The sequence below is a fragment of the Theobroma cacao genome, chromosome 1 (genome assembly GCF_000208745.1).
Source record: "Theobroma cacao cultivar B97-61/B2 chromosome 1, Criollo_cocoa_genome_V2, whole genome shotgun sequence".
NCBI classification, from domain to species: domain Eukaryota; kingdom Viridiplantae; phylum Streptophyta; class Magnoliopsida; order Malvales; family Malvaceae; genus Theobroma; species Theobroma cacao.
Window position 1 is genome coordinate 11,632,349 of NC_030850.1, and position 25,214 is coordinate 11,657,562.

A 25,214-nucleotide genomic window follows, 5' to 3' on the forward strand; every position below is an offset into this window, starting at 1 on the left:
ACATTATGACATATAATTAAAAGTCACAAAAGGCACACTACAAATTTTATTAACCTCTTTAGGACTCACAATGAAAAAGCAGGGATCTATTCTTTTACCTTATATATTGGTTGTAAAGCACATATTTTCTTCATTAAAATGCATTGAATTCCATCATTACACTTGCTCACATTCATTAAGGAAGTAATTTGACAACTAATTCTAGATTAACAATTAATAGATTCTAATTAGAGCTATCCAAAAGTCAGATCGCCAACTCAAGTCCTTTGACTTGGTTCGGCAGAATAGAGACACGCCATTTCTTCCTTAAAATGCATTGAATTCATTACACTCCTTTGTAGAAATTTGCCATTTCTTCCTTAAAATGCATTAAATTCCGTCATTACACTTGCATCACATTAACTAAGGAAAGAATTGGACAACTAATTCTAGATTAAAAATTCATTAGATTTTAATTAGAGGTGTCCAAAAGTCAGACCGCCAATTTAAGCCCTTTGACTTGGTCCAATAGAATTAAGAGACAAAACAATTAGGTTTGGGTATTATTACCTTATTATACTTGTAAGTTAAAAAAAAAAAACCTTTTAAATAGTTATTTAAGATTATTTAAATAAAGATAAAATAATCTTTTACTACTAATATTATTGGTAGATAAACGTATCACTTATATACGTTTAAATATGATAATATAATTAATTAAACGTGCCATAAATGTGTTAATCATGTAGATACCATTAAGACACAAAACAAAATAAGAATAAATTCAAACATATTCTACTAAAATCAATAATAAACCGCATGCAATAAACAAGTCTTTTAAAAACCTAAAGATAGTCGCGTAGAAGGCTAGGGCATGTCCTAATCACCAAACGTTGGAAGAAAAAGACAAATTGAGTCTGAGACATGAGAGCGGCAGTGCAAAATAACGTACGACAATCCCGCTTTGTCATTGCTCTGAACACTCTCCTTTTACAACTCAAACTCTTAAAAGCAGTATCAGAGTCATAAGAGAAACATATCACCGAGAGATTTCAATGTCACTATTTCTTTCTGTCAAGTCTCTCTCTCTTTCTATCTCTCTCCCTCTCTGAAGAAATGGCCAACGTCCCAGAAGAATCCCCATTGGGAGGCCCATCAGCTAGAGGAGCGGGTTCGAGTGCGGCGGCTCCAACCAACAACCCTTCTTCTGCTCCTCATGATGGAAACCTCTCTGAGATCACTCGTTTGATTCGAGGGCTTAATTCTGAAAAAACCCGAAAGGAGTCTCTTGACCTTCTTTGCAAGGTATTATCAGCTTTCTTTCTTTTTCTTATCCTTTGCAATTATCTGTTTGGCTACGGGGAATAAGAGACATGATCAAATACGACAAAAACCATAGAAAAAGTTAGAACGTGTCTGCTTTTTCAACCATGAAAGAAAAAATCTTAAAAGAGTATACAATTGTTTTATTTTACTGTTTTGATATATTCTTTATAATCTGCTTAATTTGGGGCCAGTATTATGTCGGGAGCAGTTTTTGTTTAATACTATTAATGTAGATCCTCATTTTATGAAAGAATCTGATCCATAGCAAAGGCTTTATTGTTTTCTTTTATATTTTCTGTGTTTATAGAGAATGAAAGGTAATGGGGTTCTCAGCAGATCATAAGTTTTACCTTATGTTTTTACACCTCCTGCTATAAGTTGAAAATTAAACTACTATAAACTTCAAAGTAAAAAAGCAATGATGGATTGATGGTAATTGTTTTTAAATTTTGTTTGACAAGATTTTATAGTGAAATTATTGAAGTCGATCAACTATGAAGTGAATCATCGGGCTTTCAGGTTAAGGTGGTATTAAGTAGAAAGCTAGGAGAAAGAGTTGAAACATCCTGATTATGTTTTGAATTTGAACTAACACAGTATTGCTATGTACAATGTAAGGATTTTTTATTGTCATGCAGCAGGGGAATTAGATATTGTTATTATTGCTTATTATTAACCATGTTTCTTATACGTAAAATCTTTTAAAAGGAAAACACAAAATTGCAAATAGATCATTTTTTGACTCTTGACTTCGAAATTTGTAGTTATCACAAAGACACTGGTTTAATATTAGATTTTAGAAGCATGTTAGTGTGATAATTAAGTTGCTCCTAGATAAAGCCTTTCGTTAAACCTCAATTTCAAGATAAAATTTTAAGCATATTGCAGATATTCTAGAAGATAACATGTTGCTTTCAATCAATGTTATGTTTTTGAAGGGTTTTTCCAAGAAAATAATTGATAAAAGTAATAAGCCATGGTCTAAAATTCTATAAAATATTACTTATTAGAGAATAATTTAAGAAAATTCAATGTAAACATTGTGAAGATTGAAAAGGGGTAGAGCTAGAAAACTTATTCAAGGGATCCAAAGGACATAAACAAACTGGCATGCACAGATATATAGCAATTGGACGAATAAAATGACATTCTAAATTCTCAATGTAATTATGAGATTATACCCACATAGATGCGGACATACAGACAAATACATATTATAGTCCGACTTTCTTTTGGACGCTTAATGAACATCTTACAAGGTACCACCATGCCTGTATTGGGTTCTCGAAAACTTGAAATTTGAGAGAGATTAGTTCCAATGAAGCTGGTCGATTTGGATATTTCCTTTTTCCTTTGGATAAATTGAGTTGAATATTTCTTCTAATGTCTTATTCTGTCAAAAGTAGATCTCATATCTATTAGATATAAGCCTTTCTAGTAATGAGCATTGAATTTGCTGGATTGGCTCATTTTTAGTACATAAGTTTAGAATTTTTTTTTATATATAAAATGCCACCATTTTTTTTGTATTTAACAATGAAAACACTTTGTCAGATGATTTTGGAACGTAACTAATTCATCAATCATTTTTAATTTTTTCTTTTCTCTCCAGAATTATTTGAAAGTTTGTGACGATTTGGCAATCTTGTTATGGAATTCTTTCGGTACCATGAGAGCACTTGTAGAGGTAGGTCTTGCTATTTCATTTCTCTAGTGTCTCTCAGTTAGGACGTTTCATGTGTCTCTTTAAAATTTTCGTGCTGTTATTTTACCCATTGTACTAATCAGTATTCATGGATTTGAAAGGTTTATTGATAGATACAATGCCCACACCTATTCAATACTATATGATTATTTACCTTTCTATGATTCAGGAAGTAACTTCAGTTTACCGTCCACTATCATCCACCAGCCTTTCAGAAAGGGTAGCAGCTCAAGTTTGCAATGCTATTGCGCTTCTTCAGGTGTAGATCATTATACTGACCTCTTCTAGTTTTGTTTATTATTGGTCCCCTTTTATTCTCCTTGCTCATGTCTCTCCTATGTCACTTTGATTATTAACCTCGACTCTTCAATAGTTTTTGTCAAGGAAATTCAAAGGCTAACGTTTAAAATTTCACCAATACATATCCTTTTCGGTTTCAGATGTTATTTAGGTTTCTTATATATGTTCTTTTCCGGTTCATAGTAAAGTTATCATATATATATACGATAATGTTAAGCATTTTATATATTTTTAAGCAAAGACTGGAGCTAAGAATCTCAAAGGTGATTCTGAGGTGATAACAAACCTTCTTGTCATGAATCGGATATTCTTCATTCATATCTGTTATGGACAATTTGAGGGGGCATATTTCTTGAGACATCTAGATGCAAATATATATTGCTGAGAGATTTTGAGTGCTTAGTCTCAGTATTCATTTTAAAGGAAAGAATCACATGCCAGACAGGTTTTTTTTTTTTTTTTTGGTTTGGCCTGTATCGATCGATATACCTATAAATTTTTAGATTATGTCAATTTTCATTTCTTTGAAAATCTTAATGACCTCAATTATGTTAATTGATCTCTTTCCAGGCTGTAGCTGCTCACCCCGAAACAAGGATGCCATTTGTCAAAGGTAACTTTATTATAATTATCCAAATATGCGAATACATTATGAACTTCATCTAGCAAATCTTCAAATTCAGTAGGTTTTTGCTCCAACCGTATAATCAGAAAGAGTGAGGGTGACTTTTCTAAAAGAAGCTCTTTGTACCAGCGTGCCTTGTTGTGATCCAATAATTAGGAAATTTTCTTTTGATGCAATAGGAGTACAAATACCATATATAATTTTGTTGGTTGCATTTTGGGTGTATAAAAAACTGTTCTAATTTAAATATCCTTGGCAGCTTACATACCAGTCTATCTTCAGGCCTTCCTGAACACTATGAACCGTGAAAAGCCCTATGATTCTCTAAGGCTTAGCAGCTTAGTTGTCATCGGTTCCCTAGTGAAGGTAATCTTACCTCATATCATCTGCTGTTCTCTTATATGGTTCCATTTCTGGCACAACTCTTATCTTTGGTTTGAAATTTTGAATATATTTACAGCACCCAGGATAAGTACATGATCTTTAGAGCTCATGGAGTTTAATTAAATTTTCCTTAGTTGGCATTATTTTACTTTCTTCAGATTTATGTTTATCAGGCTTTCAATTTATGCAGGTTGATGATGCAGAAGTGGTTGATTTCCTTCTTGTTTCTCAAACATTTCCTAGTTGCCTGCGCTGCATGGAGGTTGGCAGCACATTATCAAAAACAGTGAGTGACTGGACTTTCCACAACTAGATTTATTTGTTTACATTATTATTAATTACAATTAATATTCAATATTTCCATCCTAAATTATTTTACATAAGATTTTGTCTTTGGGTTCTAATAAGTTTTTCATCTTTTAATAGATTTAAAGTAAATACATTTCCTAGAATTTAGTTATATGCATTATATATCTTGATCAAAATATCAAGAACATAGGATATGAGGCAAGTAAAAATTTTAGAGTTTGAAAGCATGGCCAAGAAAACTGGGAAAATGGCAAAAATGAATCAAACAACATACCTAGTGGCTTAAGTTTTAAGAAAGAAATATTTTTGATTGAGAGAGTTACATTAATTTTGACATTATTTTCAGGCCCCTTCGGAAAAAAGTACTTTCTGGCATGACAATTATTGAGAGGGAAAACCTCTGAGCAGTTTGAAAAGTCATTAGGACTCTTTATTGTTCTCCTATGATCATGTATGGTTAAAATACGTAGCACATTTGTTGAAATCTCACAAAAATTTACTAGGGACCTTTGAAATTTCTGTTTACTGTGTGCATTATTATGCCACACTTTCACTGTAAAAATCAGAACAGTAAATTTTTCTATAAGAAGCGCCAGGATACCTTAGCCATGACAATGAGCTTAAGAAGGACCTTCGGAATAAAACCAAAGAGTTAAGGACCTCACTTGGTATGGCATTACTACACCTTGGCATGCATTCTTCTTAGCTATACTCTTCATGCTAGCTGCTAATGTAGCGGACTCGACAGGTTGCCACATTTATAATTCACAGGATTTTACTAAATGAGCAAGGGCTGCACTATTGTTTGGTTCCTGCGGATCGATTTTTCGCGCTAAACAATGCATTGGCAATAATGGTTGAAAGGCTTGGTGAAGAAGAAGAAGGGCATCGCCCACGACTGCTAAGAAACATCATTTCTTGTTATCTCAGGCTGTCAGACAACGACAGGTTAGCTAAATACATTGTCCTTGTTAACTATCTTTCAATAATTTACCTGTCCAGCCTCTAATGGTTTGAAACTTTTTTTTGTTTCAAAATGTAGGGCACGTGCCTATTTCTCAGGTTACATTCCTCCCAAGTTAGTAGATGACACATATATTGGTATCCTTGAAGTAAGTCCTTTAGAAACATATCGTGAAATTTCCAACACAAGTCTTACAATTGAATCAGGATTTTTATCCAATCTTGTTCTTAATTAAAATCTTTAATTGCAATTAAGCCAGAAAAAATTTGCCTTTACATAATTAATTAATTCCTCATGCTAATTTCCTTTCCAGCGTGACCAGGTAGCCCATAGTAATCTACAAAAATTGATTTCCAAATTAAAAGCCAGCCAGAGGTCTAGAACACAACCAACCGGCCACTTATCGGGGCCTTTATGATGGAGAATGCAGTTACCTTGTTCAGGCTGGCCAAGGCATCATTGGGAGCATACGACACAAGTTTTAGATTTACTGTGTTGCATAGACATGCACCTTTGCATGAATGTAGACTAAATATAAGCCCGTACCGGCTGCTTGTACCTCACCTCCATAGGCTATGGGCGTTGCTTCTCAAATGCCCAATCTGGAGAGATGCTAGGCATATCTACATAAGTACCCCGATAATTATCAGTCTAGAGTATTACATGCCAATTTGCTAGACCTCGCTCTTTCCATGACCCCTTTGTGTACATTCGTTACTCACATTTTATATACATTGCAGGCATCGTTGAGGTTAGACCTCAGACTAATGTCCTCTAAAATGCGGTTTGTGGTTGTCTAGACATTTTCCCCACAAAGCAAAATGCTTTTTCCTTCTGTTTTCCCGTAAATATTTTCTCAAAGAAATTTTATTTTTGGTATTTGACCAATCTATTTGTATCTTTCAAAAGTTTTAAAGAAAAATTACAACACTCGTGATATAGCAGAAGCAACTTTTCTCGTATTATTGAACTAAAAACAACATCTACAAACCACGTTTATTAAGATAAGTTCGTTAATCATTTCATAATACATTCTTCTAATATAAGAGGAAGAACAAAGCCATACGACCACTGGATGCAGGAAAGAATTTCAGATGCATGGACCAATCAAAACTAGGATACAGTGCAGACAAGAACCAACAAAACAATACAAACTTGAGAGGGAAAAAAAATGGCTCTCAATCTTTACAAAGTTAATTATACTCATCTACTTTTGGAGGTATTGAAAGATTCCTTTCCAACATAAAGGATAAATCATGCATTTGTGACATCAGTATCTCTATATCATCTGTTTTTGACCCTGTTGTTGCACTGGAAAAACCTCCATTTTTTGCAACTTCAGCATTACTACCACCTCTTACACTTGCATCTGCCATCCTGAAACATGCGAAAGCAAATATAAGAAATTTCTCCCTAGGTTCTGTCTGTCTCTCATGTGAGAGGGGAGCTTGGATTTTACATGACCTTAGCCAGGAAGAAAACAAGATCGAGTAGTTTCTATGGACTTATATGCAAGCAGTAGAACAGAAGCATTTAAGACTATCCCCACAGATCCAAAACAGGTTTTTCACAAAAGAAGCCCAAGAGGTTCTCAATCTCAAAAATTGGATGAAAAATATAAATAAATTCCCAAGGTCAAAACAACAAAAGTACTCTGGAGAGATCTGGCATAGCACAGAATAGTCAATCTACAATTTGAAAATTCTTCCAGCAAAAGTGAAAAAGCATCTTGGCAATAAGCATAGATGATATGGCCACTTATATCCCCCGTATGGATGAAGTCACAAATAACAAGATACCCATAAAGTTTAGTCTTAACCTAACTAATCTTTTTCATCCAAATTCTGCTAATCAAAAAGTACCTCTTTTTGGATGGGGATGGACTACAAATTAGGTTTCAGCACAGTTTTTCTTTGTTTTAAAATAAGTCTTGATCAAATGTAAAATCTTGGATGTAAAATATCATCCACTCGTTAGCATAAATCAGACATACTAGTGTGCCTATTACAGGCAACCAAGTTCAACCAACTTATGAATATAGATGACTTTAAACACAATTGCTTGCATTCAATTAAGCCTCCTTATTTGCAGCAATACTATGATATTTTAAGAACTCCACCCTGACAGAGGGCAATAGCTGCGACTATCCTCCAAAAATAAATTAGATTTATTTATTTCATATGAAACAAGTATCCTCCATCCTAAGCCAGAACACCAGACCAGTATCCCTCCATATGAGCAAACAAATTTTCCCTAATGTCCTAAGCCCTGCAAGCATCTCCAAGTTGCATAGGTGCAATTATTTTTCTTTTCAAAAAATGCATTGTACAATACACAGAGGAGTATAACAGCCTTGTAAAGAAGCCCCTCATCCAAGCTATCAGATAGCAATTAATAAATATGCACTCTAACCCTACTCTACTTTCACAAATTAAAAATGGTTACTGACATCAGTCTATTAGCAAGAAACTCAGAAAGCAGTAATAAGTGGTAAGTCTTTTCCTAATTCAGCTATCATTCAACTTGATCTCTGGAGCTCCACCTGTTTTATCTTTGTTTGATCTTCCCACTATATTCTCTCAAGTAATTCCAATAACAACAAAATAATTGACTAAAAACTGAAAAATGCAAATACGGTAATGAAGTAGAATATCTAAGCACCAAGTCATAAAAAAGGTAATAGACAAGAATTGGGATACGGTTAGCACGATGCTTTAAAATTTCAGTTCAGTTAGAAGGAAATTGACAGAACAAGCACACACACCTGTTTGAAACGGGAGCTTCCGTAGAGCCATTTTGATTGCTGAATGACCTTGAAAAGAGATCAGGTTGAGATAAATTACCAGAATTATTATCATGTGAATTGCTATCCATACTGAAGAAGTGTATTTCTGAAGTTCCAATAGAAGGCTTCTCATGATTGACAGTATGTTTGAAAGAAATACTTGAAGGATCATTTGCACTAATTGAGCTAGTAAAATCATTCCAAGCAGCAGACAAGTCATCATTATCATCAATTGTTATTTTATCAGGTCTAGCAGCTTGTTTTGAAGGATCACTAAAAGCATCTTGCATAGTAGTTGAGCTTTTAAAATCATTCCACTCACGAAAAGAATTGTCTGATTTGTCAACATTTTTTCTATCAGGTGCCTTGTTGTTGCCAGTTAGCCATTGATCATCTGGAAACCAATCAACGTTCATTGAGGGAGAATTATGCATACTCTGAGCTGCTCCAGAATCCATAACATCAATAGTTGCATCAAAATTTTCAGCTTGACAAGTTACCTTTGAGGTAGAATTACTCCATAGATCATCCTGAAACCAATTGTTTGTGCTGGAAACATTGGAGCCATCTTTCGCTTTTCCATCAACAAAATCTTTTCCTGATGCAAAGACAGTATCCATGTGATCAGAAAGATCAATTGAAGAACCCACTAAAGGATCAAATGATTTGGAACTGTCATTATGATTTGTAGAACTAGCAGATTGAAAGTCAGTGTCCCATCCTGAAAAAGGGTCACTGCTCTTCTCTTCAGTAGAACTGGAACAGTTAGCTGGTTCTTTCCAAGAACTTATCGAAGAACCCCAGGCACTTGAGCCTTTAAAATCATTCCAAGCCCCAAATGAATCATCATCTTCATCATTGGTTCCATCATCCACTGCCTTGTTGCTACTTGTTGGCCATTGATCATCTTCAATTCCATTTACACTCACGGGAGATTTTGTATTTCCTAACATCCCATCATCCTTATTACCTACATTCAAATCAGATTGCTCAGCATGATGAACAGTCCCTGAGGTGGAATTACTCCATAGATCATCTTGAAACCAATTAGTGTGGGATGAAGTTCTGTTATCTACTGCTTTTCCATGAAATGAGTCTTTTCCTGTTCCAAAGACACTGTCCGTGTGAGTAGAAAGGTCAGCAGAAGAGCCAGCAAAATTATCAAAAGATTTGGATACCTCATGCTGAGTTTCAAAAGCAGTAGATTCAGAGCCAGGCCCCCATCCAGAAAAAGAATCATGAACTTTTTCATTCATCGACTTCATACCATCAGTAGTCTGGTCCCAATAAGTTTTAGCAGCATCTGGTGCACTGGCGGAACCCTTAAAATCATTCCAAGCATCAAAGGAATCATCATCATCATCAGGAGTTCTTTTATTGGGGGTATTGTTGCCAATGATTTGTCCTTGATCACCTTGAACCCAGTCAACATTCGCAGAAGAAGAAATATTTGCTTGGTCTATTCTCTCCCCTGAAGTGGAATTACTCTGCATATCATCACGAAACAAGTTGTTTGTTTGGGATTTGGAAGAAGATTGATTATCATCTTCTTTTCCATCAAACAAATTGTTAACCTGTCCAGAGACCATGTCCACATGGGCAGAAAGATCTTTTGAGGAACCCACAAAAGGATCAGACGATTGGGAGCTAATAGCATTATGATCTGTTCTAGAATCAGCAGACTGAAAGTCAGCCTGCCAACCAGAAACAGAACCACTACTCTTAGAAACCTGATTCTCAAACAAACTAAGGTTTTGACGAGATTGAAACTCACTACCAGTAGAATCAATCTCTTCCTTTAGGGGCAATGTCCCTTGGGTTGGTATTGAAACAGAATCTCCTTTCCTTTCAGCTAAAAAATCATCATCAAGATCAAGTCCAGCCAAATTCAAATGATTATTCTTTCCCAAACTAGATTCAAAACTCTCCGGTTCGGCATCATTCCACCTGATCTCTAAATCTAAAAGATCAGATAATCGAAACTCCTGTCGCGGTCCTCTGTTCCATTCATTCCCTTCTAAAGACTCTCCCACCGTTTCCTACAACACCCAGTTTCTATTTTGTTAAGACTTTTCAAACAGCAACTAACGGCCCTAATTTTGATTTATAATAATATAAAACTTGAACAGATAAACAAGAAAGAGAGTGACTTACAGATCCATCTAAGTTGAGAGAGCGGAGGAACCAGCGGTAACCGGAAGTGGACTTGAATTTGATGGGCTGAGGGGGCGTCTCACTATTGGACTGGCATTTTCCGCAGAAAATGCAAAAGAGGGAGTCGGGGCCTCGGAGGAGATGGGCTTTGCAGTGGAGGCAGCGGAAGTGGGGAGAGTCGGAGATTAAGTGAGGGAGGGAAGGGAGATCGGGGAGCGATGAGTCGTTTGGATCGTAGGAAGGGACGTTGGCTTGTTTGCGGAGTGCGATCTGGAGTTGGGTTATTAGATCCTTCGGGATTTCAACCGCCATTTTTTGCTTTACGCTTTCATCCATCTCATCGTTTTGCATTTGCAAGAGGGTGAGGGGCGGAGGGGGTTCTTTGGGTTCCTTGTAAACGGCGTCGTTTTGTATCTAGCTTCGCTTCCGGGTCTTTTGGAAACGCACCGTTTCCCTTCGCTAGTAAAACAGCGCATCAGGTTTAGTAACTAATACAAATGTGTTTTACTATTACACCTTTTTATTAAACTATTGAGCATATTGATACATTATTTCAAAATAAATATTGAAAGCAACTATCGAATAAACCATGCAATATGTGACTAAACGAAATAGTTACTGATAAAATAAGATTTTTTTCAATAATTAATTTTAAATTACAATTTTTCAAAAACAAGTTAGCTATATTTTAATAAAAAATAATAAAGCTAATAAAATTGTATAATTATATCTCAAACATCATATTACGCGTAACTGTGTATATAGTGGCTTTATTTTGGTTAGTAAGGAAGGCTTAAGTCGGTGCGCGGCCCAAAAGTTTGGAATGTTGGCGGATTTCATGGTGCCACGGGGATGGGGATCGTGAAATTTATTAAATCTTTTTACTTGAACAAGACTGGGCCTATGCAGGCATGGTCCTACGCGTTGTGGCCACTAGCTGGAACAGTTTGCTCACATTGACATTCCTTACATTACAACATCCATATAGTGATTGACAACCCTCTCACAAATTTACGACTGTCAAAAACCGTTTGAATAAAAAAAAAACACTAAATAAATCAGTGTCCAGCAAGAAGAAGCAGAGCTAGGATTTGACATTTGCCGACTACCGCATCAATTGATCTCCGAATCCATACAACTGGACCAAATCTTTCTTCGTCTGATTTCCAGTAAGCCCAAAAAAGTGACTTCTCGGAAATAAGAAATGGCAGTGAACCAAGCGGCGGCGTTGAAGGTGGGGTTGGGTCTAATGGGTCTGTGTTTGTTCGGCTACATAGTGGGTCCACCTCTGTACTGGCATTTCATGGAAGGCTTAGCAGCCGTCAGCCATTCCTCCAACACTTGCCCTCCTTGCCTTTGCGATTGCTCTTCTCAGCCTCTCCTCACAATTCCTGAAGGTATTTCCAGATCTGGGCTAGATCGCATTTCTCTCGCTTTTCTTCTTTTCATTTGTATATCGATCTGAAATTTAAATTTATTTTTGTTGTTTCAAAGTGTGTTTATGTGCGTCCTATTCATGCCACATTTATCTACAATTGGTGAATGGAGATCCTGGAATTTCCTTCTTATTCAGCGAATCCACAATTGCTTAATGCCAATGTCTAATTTGCGCTGGATGAGTTTGACATTTATATAACAATCCAATTTTCCTGCCTAGTCTGGATAACATTTGTTAAAGTAACTGTGGCATTTGCCCCAACGTCACAATCTTTTACTTACTACATTTATTCTATGTTGCTTCTGTTATAAATAAATGAGATTTTAATTAGTAAAGCACGATACCTTTGGCTATATGGGTATTGGTCGGTAATGATGCGTATAATTGTTGAAACTTATGCCTGTTTTATGCGTGTTCACATGACTTTGATGTTGTTCTTCACGTTTTTCTTTTTTTTTCTTTCTGGATGGGTTTTTTTATGTTTATTGGTTTCAATTACTAGCATTTTGTGCCCTATTTGCCCTGTGAGATTCCAAGTTTCCGTTGTTATTTTGGTTTTTTCAAAAATTTGCAATTGGCTCTTAGGTGCTGAGTGTATGATCTTTCATATTTTGTTCTCTCTAAAATTTATGCTAATTTTGTGATTCTGTCTTTAATTTGTGCAGGACTGAGCAATGCTTCCTTTGCAGGTCAGTTTCCAGTTTCTATATTAAGGATATATTTATTGGAATATGGGAATAAGTAACGTAAATCAAGAAAAAATTGGTGATTTTTGGTCTGCATAAGCATGAGCATGTAATACTTAGAGCTGTCCAATGTTTGCTTTCTTCCCATTTCTACTGGTCTATCTAACTGTCATGTATTAGTATTGATCAAAGGGGAGAGAGAGAGAGAGAGATGGAGTGAGAGATACATCAGGTTAAGCTTTCCTTTTCCTTGTCTTTTGGTAAAATTCATCTTTGGTCCTCAGCTCAACACCATCTTAGTGAGAGAACAAATGCAAAAGTTTGTTAGGAAAATTAGAGAATGAGGGTATCACTGGGTAAAACACTTGTTTCTTTAAATGTTATGACTTTTGGATCAGCTCTAACTTTATTATGACAGCAGACTGATTCATGATTTCTTGGTTACTGTGTGACCATATTTCTCCCATGACTTTCTTTCAGGTGTCATATTTGCTTTAAGATGTTTTATGCCTTATATATATCATGAACTGAGATCAGTAATTTTCCATAATTTCTCTTATCCTTCTGTCTTTGTGCACTTATTGCTCTCAAGCCACATGAAAAGTGCTGAACATGATGTTTATGCAAATGTAACAATGTTTCTATGTGATTGATTCTGAGTGCTGCTATGTAACAGTGGCATGTCCAAGCCATGTTTCTATGTGATTGATTGCAAATGAATAATGTTGTGAAAATTGAACTTTGTTGCTATAGCACCTAAATAAGATCAACTGGTAAGTCTGGCAGAAAAAGAAAATGCTTTTCTACAGAAATGATTAGACAAACACAATCCCACTTTCTGCTTTCTTCTTTTACCTTCTTATGTTGTCTAAAGAAGGAGACTAAATTGCAGGTTGACAGTAGGGTGCTTAGAGAAATGTACTATGTGTTATTAATCTTAAGGAACCGTGAGCAATATAAGCTAAAGGAATTGGAGGTGAGAGTATGTATTTTATAAATAAAAGTTCCTATTGAAGCTTAAGAAAGAATTAAGAACGTTTCTTGGACTTAGATTTTGTTCGGATGGTACTGCTATATTCACTCTTAATTTCAATTGAAACTACTTGATAATTGATATTGTGGTAATATGTGATCTATAAGATAATTTGCATATGGATGTGTTATTAAAGGAAGTAATCCTCTCGTATCGCTTTGACAAAAGCCACTGCCTTCGTTTAAAGATTTGTACTAATTGCAGAGTAGATGATTTTATTCCATGATGATATTACCTTTTTGGTTTTATGTTTTATATGGACAGTGTCTTGATGGTTAAATTTGAATATTCTGCAGATTGCACAAAGCATGATCCAGAGGTGAGTGAGGATACTGAAAAGAACTTTGCAGATCTTTTGACAGAAGAATTGAAGCTAAGAGAAGCTGAAACTTTGGAAAGTCAGCAACGTGCTGACATGGCACTACTTGAGGCTAAGAAGATAGCATCACAGTATCAAAAGGAAGCAGACAAATGCAATTCGGGTATGGAAACATGTGAAGAAGCAAGGGAGAAAGCTGAAGCTGCACTTGCAGCTCAAAAGAAACTGACAACAATGTGGGAATTGAGAGCTCGTCAAAAAGGATGGAGAGAAGGGGTTACCAACTCTCGTACGCAATCACAGGGTAATGTTCAAGCTGTCTAAATGATCCACCATGGCCTCACAGAAAATTATTAGAAAATGTATTACTTTTTAAACACTGCTCATTGCTCTGCATGTTGATTCTGGTGTATCTTATTGCATTACCGCAAAGGCGGGCCTTACAGTCATAAATTCCAGAGTTTATCCTATAGGCAGTCCCAATTTAGTTCTTATGAATGATCGCAAGTATAGTTATTCTTATTTTTATGGAGCCACTTAAAACAACCACCTTGTTTGTAAAGCCCGAATTTCCCTGCATGTTGGCATTCTGGTGAAAATTGCTCTTGTAGACCATTTTAAATCGTAGGCACTCTTGTAAGACTCTTAAAAGTGATTATAATTCAGGAGAGAACAAAGAAAAGTTGGACTATGAAACTTGTTTGCTAGTGAAAACTTTGTTGTTTTGTACTTGCCGTTGTTTCCTAGTCCTTTTGAGCTGTGAGAATTTTCTCAAGCACTGGTACTTCATTCCAACGCGTTGGGTGGTCTCCGCAAGTGACTTTAGTAAGATGCTGGTAAACTCGGCTTTGTTATTATAATTATATTACGTTGAAGAACAGCTTTTTTATATATATATTTGGAGAAACAAATTTGGTTTTTATTTTTTTTTTAGATAGATTATGTATCAATCAATAAATCAAATGTTCGAGTGCATGTTGAAAAACAGCATTTAAACTTTGAGAATTCTGATCTATACTTTTGAAATTGAATCCTCTTCCATGGGTGTGTAACAAGAGAGTATATCATCTACAATCATTGTATACAATTGTTTAGTCACAATATCATGCGTTGCTTAAGATTTATCAAAATATTATATGAAACTCATATTTATAAATTTCAAAGGTAAAGGAGCTCAACTAGAACGAGTTAGGAATTATCATCTATAATTGACCTGTAAATGTAAACTATGGACTGGAATTTATGATTAATCTTTCTTAATTTTCGATCATTAGGAGGTATATTGATTATCTTGACAGTGGCAATTGTACAAAGATTTTTCCCTGTTTTTCCTTACTCTTGGTGCACTCGGCAATGGCAGGCAGGCCAGGTGGGCTTCTTTGAGGTTTTACATCATTTGAATTTGGACCTTTTGTGGGCTTTAATTTTCTTTTCATCTTCGCAACAGTCTGTTGATCTCTCCTTCCTTTTAAGTTAGGTTTGGATGAACTAGTCATCTCCTTTTTTTTTTTTTTTAAATTACTACGTAAAAAGCGTCATGAATAATTGATCATTTAGGGCGATAATTATATTTAATAGTTAATTTGATTACACATATAAGCGACAACTTTAAAGACTCGAAAAATCTAAAGCATTATTTTGATTGATACGTCGAGAAAAGACATAGGATAGGAGTGGCAACGTGGCATCTTAAACAAGAGTGCTTGTGACCACAAGTGTTAACCAAGCAGCTGTTTCATTGTTGTCATGTCAGGGAAAACGAATTTTGTCTTGGCCCTCCTAGAAAGGACAAGACAATGTCAATTACCACTGCCCAATGCCCATCCTCTTCAGGGCCCAGGCTTTTATACACCTCTCTCATCATTCATTCCCACAAGTTAATTAAATTAGGGGTTCGTCGAACAAAAACATAAGAAAAGAAAGAAGAAATGGACGATCATCATCGCCATTCGTTAATGAATCCATGGGACCTCCATATCTTTACTTCAATTTATCTGAAGATATAATAAACATCGGTCCATCAAAATTTTCTTCACAAAATAAAATACTCTACTCCTATCTGTCATCACTTTGCCTTTTCAACGGCTGTGATTTTACTAGAGTCCCCACTGAATGAATCATACCTTTGAAACATGTGAGCCACTATTAGCGAGGCCGACAGAGTCACATAATCCTTTCCCGCACACTGCTTATTCGACTCGCTCGGTGACCCCGTCTGTGGCCCATTCGACCAGAACAAGTTACTCAGCAACTCTTTCCCTTTCCCCACGAACCGGTCCGGCTTAAAACTCTCCGGTTCATCGAAAACTTTGCCATCTCTCATTGCCAAAGGTTGATACCCACACAACAACTCACCTTCTTTTATGTCGAAAACCGAGTCATGAGAAGCGAGTTGAAAATCCTTCCTAGCTCGTGCATATTGAAGTGCAACAGGCGGGTTCAAACGCAACGTTTCGTAAACAACTGAGTTCACCAGCTCCATCTCTTTCAACGAATCAAAACTCAACCTTGTTGATGACCCATTCATTTTCCTCACTTCTTCCCTTAACCTGGCTTGTAACCCAGTTTTATCACTAGCTATAGCGGCGAACAATGTTGGTAAAAATATAGAGAAACCACCAAAGGCATTGAAGCCAAGAACAAAGATCAAGTTGTGGATGGCATCGGCTGCGGAAAGGCCGAAGTCTATTTCACCGCGCTGTACAACTTCTTGACCGTGCCGTTCAATGAAGTGATAGAGTTTTTGGTAGCCTCCGCTGACGAGGGCGTGAGGATAAGTGTATGAGTGAAGAAAGATTTCTTCCAGGGGCTGAATGACTCGGACGGAAATGGTGGGGAGGAGTTGGAGGCCGAGCCATAAGTTGAGGGTGAAGGGAGCGGAATTGGCTATGTCAGGGTCGATGGTAGGGTCAGCTCCAAGGATAGACTTGGCGAGGAAGTTGAAGAGCATGCTTTGGAGATGTGGGATGTAGGATGAGCTGCCGTTTGTAGAGATTTCGGATTCGATGGTGTCCAAGAATTTGTCGAGGTTGCCAAGGAGCTCTGTCACCCACACCTTGGAGCTCCGCTTGAGAATGTCCATGGCAAAGTTCTTGAGCTGTCCAAGATCAAAGGACGTTGTATCATGACTTTCCATGAAGACGTGAAATATGAGCAACATAATTCTTTAGGGGAAAATGAAATCAAAGCTCTTACTAACCATTATTTAATCCCATCTAAAAATATACTTTTCCTATGTAATTCAGTGCATTAAAAACTGCTGATTTACAGATATAATCTCAAAATTATAGTCCAAAGCATAACAAATTTTCTCCCCCGTACAGTCTCATACAATGATGTATTACTTATTTATTCTGAAGTTTCCCACTTACATATTTTTTCTCTTTTGGCCACAAAGACTTCAACTTATTGACAGCTATTTATATATACATGTCCCGTTTAGTTGATTTTTTTTTGTTATTTATATTTTATTTATTTTTTTCTAACAAATAAAAACATACTTGTTCAATCAAAATATGTATTATATATCAAAATCTTATATAAATATAATATCATATTATATCATAAGATACGATAAAAAATTTAAAATTAATAAATAACATGTACACATATAAAATGAAAAAAAAAAGTTTTAACAGTGTTATAAATTGAAAAAATGGTCGGTTTTTAATTCAACCTCTTAACATGTTCCTTAATAGTATATATTTTTAAATACATATATTTTTCATATTAATTTATTAATTAAAAGTAAAAATTTTGACATGTTGAATTCTTTTTTCGTTAATATTTGCCTAGAGTCTAAACCTTTAAAGTTAAAACTCATATTAAAAACTTTTTCATGTTTCACTTTAAAGAAAATAAATAAAAAATATATATTTTTAATTATTAGGCAGCATAAAATTAATATGTTTGTCAAAGTGTACTGTATTATATCTTACTATACATATCACATATCTAACTATATACTTTTGATACTTAATCGAATATAATATAATATATATGATTTAATCATCCATATCATATTGTATTATACATATTATGTATTATACAATATTGATAATTATATATAAAAATATAAAAAAAAGTGAAACTTAAATCAATCATAAAATTAAAAAACTAATAGTTCTATGAAGGCAAATAATAGTACTTTCTAATATACGCCTATCAAAGATGCACCTCCCTAAAATTTTACCAAAGTCATGCATCTTTTAAAATGGAATACAAATGAAGTACCTTGAATTATAATCATATACTTGCTCCGAAAGGAAAAAGAGGAATTTTACTCGGACAACAACACTCCTGCATTTACCGATTGAGGTGTTCATAATTAGACCTGGTAATTCGTGTTTTCGTATCTTTAACGTGTCAAACACGATTAGACACGAAACATGTTAAGACTAAACACGAACACGACACGTTTAATATTCGTGTCTTAAATTTGAAACACGTACACGTACACGTTTAATACACGTATAACACGACACGACACGAGTAACACGTTTTACACGTTTATTAAACGTGTCAATATACAACACGACACGATTAATAACACGTTTAACACGATTAAATAAAAAAATTTATAATTAAATATAATTTTATTATTTAAATTTAAAATCTATAATTATAAAAATAATTATAACAAAAATAATAATAATAATAACATCAAATATAATAAAATTTAATATAAATAACATACATAAAATTCATTATCATATATAAGGTTAAAATACACATTAAATAATTATTAAAAATTATTTATATAAGGTTAAAATAGTTTTTAACTATTAATGTTTAATAAGTTAATAAACGTGTCATGTATACACGTTTAAACACGATAACATGATTAAATAAACGTGTTTAAACGTGTTTGTCGTGTCTGACACGTTAAAACACGAAACACGTTAAAGGTAAACCCAAAACCTGTTTAACCCGTGTCTTCTCGTGTCATGTTAATGTGTCGTGTCCAAAATTACCAAGTCTATTCATAGCCCAGACTAACTTTGGATCAACCTATGGAGGAGGCTCTCTTTTTTAAAGCTAAGCTTGAGCCTGGTCTAACTCATCTATTTAACTATATTTAAATTGATCTTTTCATTGATAAATTCGATATATACCCTCCAAGTCTATCGACATGTTTTATTGAAAACATTAATATTGATTTTGTATATTAAAATAATAAAATGTTTTCTTTATTTATGAATTTATATATTTTTATATGTTTATTACTTGAAAAAAGTTTTTTTAGTAAATTCAAAAGAATTATAAGTTGTTATAATTATGAAATCCTCACTATATCAAAGCATCATTCCTAAAATGCTTTTAGACGATGCTTTATCAAGATAGAACAATGATATAAGTCAAAATATTAGCATATGTTATGTTTCTTAGTTATAAAATAAGCAATCAATTTCATAAATTAAAATATTAAGATACTTGAAACAAATATATGACTCACCATGAGAATTTCATCTAATTTTTTTTATCTTTGCTCAATAATTACATTTTTGTATTTTATTAAAATGTCTATGAAAATATTCTCATGTCGCAATCGTGTAAGTGATCTTTAGTCTTGAGATCATTAGGTTCCCTTAAGTAGAGATTGCTATATTTTGATATTACCCCAAGTAGTCATAATCAATTATGTACAACGGGATATACGGTGGGTATAAGATGAATCACATGAAGAGAAATGAATGATCAATAAAACATACATAAAGTGATTTAAGGGAGATATCTCATAGCTTGTTAGCATGTCTTGCAACCCAAGAGAATCCTTAGCTAAGGTAGAATGAAGATTCAAAAAATGAGTTTTTCAAATTCCATTAAGGTATTAAGAGTAAGCTTTAAGAACTAAAATGATAAAGACATTATTAAGCAGACACTCCATCATGTTCAATGTCTTATCAAGCTATTGGATTATGAAGGATTGAATTACACTAGTAGACTGAATATGGAAAGATTAAATCAAATCTTTTTAACTCTTCTTAATATTTGAGTAGTCATAACATATATCTAGATGTCAATTTTGACTTATTAATATAAACTAATCAATAAAGAAATTGATGATAAATGCAAATTGTTTGATTTATTTAATTCTTATTATATTTGGATTTTTGATCATATATATTGTCAACATATTAAGAACTTAATGGATCACATACATTAAAAGATTACAAGTAAAAATATAAAATTGAGATTTAATTGGACCTAATTGAAAAGAACTATTAACTTTAAAGAACTAAATTGAAAGAGTTCAATTTTGTCAAGACAATTTTGCAAATCCTATTGGGGTTAGGATTTATGGTTTTGCTTAAATAAGTTTTTATGTTGCACTTCAAAGCTGCCAAACACTCGAAGGGCAAGTAAGAGAAGTGGGAGGAGAGATTTCGATAACCAACAGAACCCCAAAAACCTTGAGAATCGACAATCCCCTAGAAGCAATCCCTAGGTATCAATTTTGAACCCTTAACCCTAAATATCAACACTTTTTCCTCTAATTCCTCCTCCTCTTTGTGTCTTTTATTCCCTTATGGCATGCTTGGTTCACTGGAAAGAATAGAATAAGAATAGAATAGTCATTTCAAGAGAATAGAATAAAGGAAGAATAGCTATAACATAGATTGATTCATGGGAATAAAATAGGATAGAAATTGCTATTATTACTTATTCCATTATTTGATTGGCAGGAATAATTTTAAGAATGGTTAAGGAATAATGAATAAATGATAAAAATACCCTTTATTAAAATTTAAAAAATTTTTAATTAAAAAACAAAAAAAAACTATGATGAAAAATAAATATTCTTTATTAAAATTAAAGAATTTTATTTTGTTAAAAGATAAAAATATTCTGAACAATAAAATCAAAATAACTTTTACTATAATTAAATGATATTTTCACCAAAATACAAACATATTTTTATTATAATTAATAATATTTTGTATTAAAGATAATTAACCTTTTTATTATAATTAAATAATATAAATATATTAAATGATATTTAAATATTTTCGTTTCCATTTTTTTTAAATGAAGTGAAAAATTCTTTGTAAAGGAGTATTTTTGTAAAGTGGAGCGGGGTGGTAGTGACTGGAAGCTCCAAAAACAGAATTGCTTTAGAGAGAGAGGAGTGAGGAAGAGAGAAAAAAGAATGAGTCTAGTATTATTTTATAAGGTAATTTTTGATATTGTAAAGGGATATTTTTGTTTAATTTTTAAAAATTTGGAATAGTTATTATCAAGAGGTTTGGTAACGGTTATTTAAGTTCCTCTTCAAATGGCTATTTCGAGAAATAACTATTCCATTAAACTAAATGTAACTTTATCTCAAAAATCAAGGTAAGTACAATAAGAAGAAACAAAAAAGAAAAAATTTTTAAGAGCCTGTCAAACAGCCCTGTGATCATCCCAGCCAAGAACGATCCTCAACGGTTCCAAGACACAAGAAGCTACTAAACACGCTCAGATGACAAGGCATTAACCCATCCACTAGATTTTAAATCCTGAGTCCTTTGTGCTCAAGGACACAGAGGCATGAGCCCATAGAGCAGATCCAATTCAAGTAAGATCGTGCTCTGCGTGTTTTGCCTCAAGAAATAAATAGCAGTGATTAATAATCTGAATTTTCGATGTGGGGCTTCATCACACGTTAGTGGGAATGGCATTGTGTCTGTAGTTGTCGAGAGTTAAAAAGTTTACTTGCAGTATTGCATTACCTTGCATTAGGATCTAAGCAACAGACATTTGTCAAGAGTTGTGTTTTTGCATGGAGGAAACTTACCGCTGCATCCATCTATAGGTTTATTATTTTGGCCAGAGCATCCGTCTAGGTTTAGAAAACCACACCTTGGCACTTTATGTAATGGGATTTGATCTTTGGTATTGGTAGACAGGGCGTTTGCATTTACCACTAATATGCTTGGCCTCAGAGCCAGTTCAAAATCAAATTCCAAACTTCGGTGGGTTTTAAAATAATAGGAATGGTAATGGGTACCTTATTACAAAGTAATGTGAATACTAAATTCGATTATATAGAGTTAAGATATTTTATAATCGAATTCAATAGTATTTTAATAATTTTTTTACATAATTGAGTTTTTAAACAGATTCGAATAATTATAGGATAGTGAGTATGCATTAGAAAAGTTAGCATTGATGCTTGGAAGAGTGCTCGAGACAGCACTGGCTCTACACCTGAAGATTATGCTCGCTTAAGTGGCCACTACTCACACATCCACCTGGTACAGAAGAAAATTAATAAGAGAACAGGTTCTGGGCATGCGGTGGTTGACATTCCTGGCGCCCTCACAGAGTGCAGCATGAACCAGAAGCAGAATAATGAGTCAACCTCCAGCTTTGAGATTGGCCGGCTTGAATTGAGATCCATGCAACGACATTGCAAGCTTTGTGATCAGAAGCTGGCTTATGGCTGTGGAACAACCAGCAAGTCATTGGTTTACAGGCCTGCAATGCTCTCCATGGTAGCCATTGCTGCAGTCTGCGTCTGTGTTGCTCTACTATTTNTATTTATAATTTTTTTAATTTAAAGTTATTCATTTTACTATTATTATCATTATTTACAAAAGTTTTTATCAAATGACCAATCATTAATAATATATATTTTAAAATATATTTTTTTAACTATTATTATCATTATTTACAAATTTTTTTATCAAATGACCAATCATTAATAATATTTTTTTAAAATATATTTTTAATGTCACATTTTTTAATTTTTATTTTTTATTATAATTTTATTTTTTATTTTTAATATATTTTTTATATTATATATTTTATTTTAATTCCTATGATTAGGATAGGATAATATAATATATTTCAACTCTATGACAAGTAATATTTTCATTTTCCTTCTTTTTCCAATTTCCTTTTGAACTTTTTTCCTCTCCATTTTCTAAGATCCAAAGATGAGATAGAGAATCTATGTATCTTGATCCCCAAGTGCTCATGGCCAAGAAAGGAAGGACCACCCATGAATTTGTGGTCCCTTAACCTATACTACCAATTCGGCGACAAGATTGTTGTAATATATATATGAATTCACATTCTTTAAGTAAGAACTATTCAATAAACCAAATATTTAAATACAATAAAATACATATATAGTAGAAAAAAAATTTTAATTTATTTTGTTCATAGCAAGACAAACCAAAAGTACGCCCCACACTTTTGACGTGAGAGTAAAACCGACTCTTCCTTCCTTTTCTTTAATTATTAAATTATTAAAAAATATATTTAACAGAGCCAAAACCTTATCAAAAGATGAAAGATCTCACTTCTTCACCAATTCTTACTTTCCGGTTTCCACTTTATAGTTTCACAAAATCTTTTTTCAATTTCGCCCACAACATGGTCTTACCCCATAGCCACTAACAAGCAGAAAAGGGAGAAGGTAATGGAAAAAATAATAAGAAACAAACCCTGAAAGCGTGTACAAAAATTTTTATTACCTAAGTCTTCAGGCAGGTTTTAATTTGTCAATCTATCCTTGGCTTGCTGAGATCTTTCTAATTGGTGGGGGGGAAATGAGGAAAATATCGAACATGTAGCCAGAAAATTGCAATCAGGGAAATTCACAAGGAACAGAGAAAGGGAAAAAAAAATGCATACCTGGGCATGTTTTGGCTCAGAGGTATCAAGATAAGCACAAACCCTGGTATTTCCAGTGAACTTGACGCTAGGCATGAAGTCCCCTACCAAAACATCTTTTTTCTCCACTATTTCCATGTCGAAAAGATGAGCAAAAGACCTGCAGTCGACAACAGCTATAACGTTGGGGTTCACTCCCACAAAGAAAGGGAAACTTGGAGGAACATTGGTACGGAAAACGGTGCTCTTGTGCTTCTCCATTCTTGACCTGAAGAATGTGTCCGGGCCCTGGAACCAGAAGTAGTCTAGACGATCCGATATTGGTCCTAGCAAAGGCCAGCCGTAGGATCCTGGGATTATACGGGTTGGGAGGTTGGTTGGTGGCCTTGATGATGGTGCTGACAGTGGCTGAGTTGCCAACGGTGAAGATGATGATGATGGCGGCGGCGGCGGTGGTGGTACTGGCGGTGGGGACATGCCCATCATTCTGCTTATCATCATCGTGGCCATGGCCATGGAGGTCTAGCTAGAGTGTGAGACTTAGACACTGTCTCACTTTCTTGTCTCCCCTATTTGCCTTTTGAGAACTTTTCGTTTGAGAGGAAAGAGGGCTGATGTGCAATTATCAAACAAGTTTGGATTGCGTACTCAGGAGGCATTCGTTACCAGAGAAAAGTCGGGAAAAGAATTAAGATTTTTTTGGATAAATGGAGGAAAAGAGCCAAAAAAAGAAAGTCATGTTAATGTGCAATTGATTTTAATCATGTATTTAATTAATTGCAAACTGATTTTTATTGTAAACGTGCTTTAGGCAGTGCGTTAGTATCGGTCCTATGACGCTGATATGTTCTTTCGTTCAGTAGGATGCACATTACTGTTCCCTCATCAAAATCATGTGTCTCAAACGTTACCTCTTAAAAGGGCGAAAAAGAAAGCACACATCCCCTTACTGCATATTAATCCAACTATCCCTTTCAAGTTTTCATTTAATAAGTGGTGAAATTCTCTTGATTTCTCACCAAATTTTGGACTAAATAAATTTTCTAATCCTGAGAGAGAATATGCTTGCTCTATCTTAATTTCTGTTCTAACTCCTCTCAAAACTCTTTTTTTTTTTTAATGAAATCTCGTACCCGTATCATTAGAATTTGATTGTTCACAATTTATATATTATTTTTCTATCATAGGCATAGTATTTAATTTTTGGTTTTTTAGCATAATATTTTTTAAAAATTAAATTATTTAAAAATTTTAAATAAATTTTTATTATTTGATTATATTTAATTAATTTATTATATTTTTATTTTAAATCAAATAATATTTATAAATAATGGTTAATTAATTATTGTTTCTTTTAAGTGTCCGCTTATCAATTGTTATGACATGTGCATTGACATAATAAAAATGTTATGCAATCATATTATAATATTATATTAACATATTACATTATCATCACTGTAACATATCAATACTATGTGACATAAAATAATAAATAACATTTTGATTAATCACTGTCGATCAATAGTTACATATAAAAATTATTTTAATTTAAAATAAAAATATAAAATATTAATTAAATATAATAAAAAAACTAAAATCTT

The 25,214-nt window shown here is 34.0% G+C and overlaps 4 protein-coding genes and 1 long non-coding RNA gene across 5 annotated transcripts; 2 read left to right on the forward strand and 3 right to left on the reverse strand.

Annotated features, from left to right (window-relative positions):
- On the forward strand, positions 959–6,347 carry LOC18612308 (cell differentiation protein RCD1 homolog). The gene is made up of 9 exons (XM_007049040.2): positions 959–1,284; positions 2,918–2,992; positions 3,180–3,269; positions 3,881–3,923; positions 4,195–4,301; positions 4,510–4,605; positions 5,377–5,576; positions 5,671–5,740; positions 5,906–6,347. Exons 1-9 carry the CDS (start codon positions 1,096–1,098, stop codon positions 6,008–6,010), a joined length of 975 nt encoding a protein of 324 aa, XP_007049102.1. The 5' UTR covers positions 959–1,095; the 3' UTR covers positions 6,011–6,347.
- LOC18612309 lies at positions 6,532–10,910 on the reverse strand. Its single transcript, XM_007049041.2, has 3 exons — positions 10,532–10,910; positions 8,357–10,416; positions 6,532–6,969 (listed from the first exon to the last, which is right to left on the reverse strand). Exons 1-3 carry the CDS (start codon positions 10,880–10,882, stop codon positions 6,786–6,788), a joined length of 2,595 nt encoding a protein of 864 aa, XP_007049103.2. The 5' UTR covers positions 10,883–10,910; the 3' UTR covers positions 6,532–6,785.
- LOC18612310 lies at positions 11,468–14,732 on the forward strand. Its single transcript, XM_007049043.2, has 3 exons — positions 11,468–11,928; positions 12,635–12,658; positions 13,985–14,732. Exons 1-3 carry the CDS (start codon positions 11,736–11,738, stop codon positions 14,329–14,331), a joined length of 564 nt encoding a protein of 187 aa, XP_007049105.1. The 5' UTR covers positions 11,468–11,735; the 3' UTR covers positions 14,332–14,732.
- Positions 15,918–24,319, reverse strand: LOC18612311 (fatty acid hydroperoxide lyase, chloroplastic). The gene is made up of 2 exons (XM_007049044.2): positions 23,635–24,319; positions 15,918–17,104 (listed from the first exon to the last, which is right to left on the reverse strand). The coding sequence occupies exons 1-2, from the start codon at positions 24,127–24,129 to the stop codon at positions 16,073–16,075; spliced, it is 1,527 nt and encodes a 508-aa protein (XP_007049106.2). The 5' UTR covers positions 24,130–24,319; the 3' UTR covers positions 15,918–16,072.
- On the reverse strand, positions 23,192–23,628 carry LOC18612312. Its single transcript, XR_001929980.1, has 2 exons — positions 23,475–23,628; positions 23,192–23,393 (listed from the first exon to the last, which is right to left on the reverse strand). It is a non-coding gene; the product is annotated as an uncharacterized LOC18612312 (long non-coding RNA).

What these genes read in the sequence shown, in the direction of transcription:
- LOC18612310 (XM_007049043.2), top strand. Translation starts at nt 11,736, where the DNA reads ATGGCAGTGAACCAAGCGGCGGCGTTGAAGGTGGGGTTGGGTCTAATG. An exon ending in TCTCCTCACAATTCCTGAAG is followed by an intron (nt 11,929 to 12,634) that starts GTATTTCCAGAT and finishes TAATTTGTGCAG; the next exon opens with GACTGAGCAATGCTTCCTTT. An exon ending in GAGCAATGCTTCCTTTGCAG is followed by an intron (nt 12,659 to 13,984) that starts GTCAGTTTCCAG and finishes AATATTCTGCAG; the next exon opens with ATTGCACAAAGCATGATCCA.
- LOC18612308 (XM_007049040.2), top strand. Translation starts at nt 1,096, where the DNA reads ATGGCCAACGTCCCAGAAGAATCCCCATTGGGAGGCCCATCAGCTAGA. An exon ending in CCATGAGAGCACTTGTAGAG is followed by an intron (nt 2,993 to 3,179) that starts GTAGGTCTTGCT and finishes TCTATGATTCAG; the next exon opens with GAAGTAACTTCAGTTTACCG. An exon ending in AAGGATGCCATTTGTCAAAG is followed by an intron (nt 3,924 to 4,194) that starts GTAACTTTATTA and finishes TATCCTTGGCAG; the next exon opens with CTTACATACCAGTCTATCTT.
- LOC18612311 (XM_007049044.2), bottom strand. Translation starts at nt 24,129, where the DNA reads ATGGCCATGGCCACGATGATGATAAGCAGAATGATGGGCATGTCCCCA. An exon ending in CTGAGCCAAAACATGCCCAG is followed by an intron (nt 17,105 to 23,634) that starts GTATGCATTTTT and finishes GATCTTGGACAG; the next exon opens with CTCAAGAACTTTGCCATGGA.
- LOC18612309 (XM_007049041.2), bottom strand. Translation starts at nt 10,882, where the DNA reads ATGCAAAACGATGAGATGGATGAAAGCGTAAAGCAAAAAATGGCGGTT. An exon ending in CTCTCAACTTAGATGGATCT is followed by an intron (nt 10,417 to 10,531) that starts GTAAGTCACTCT and finishes TGGGTGTTGTAG; the next exon opens with GAAACGGTGGGAGAGTCTTT. An exon ending in GAAGCTCCCGTTTCAAACAG is followed by an intron (nt 6,970 to 8,356) that starts GTGTGTGTGCTT and finishes CGCATGTTTCAG; the next exon opens with GATGGCAGATGCAAGTGTAA.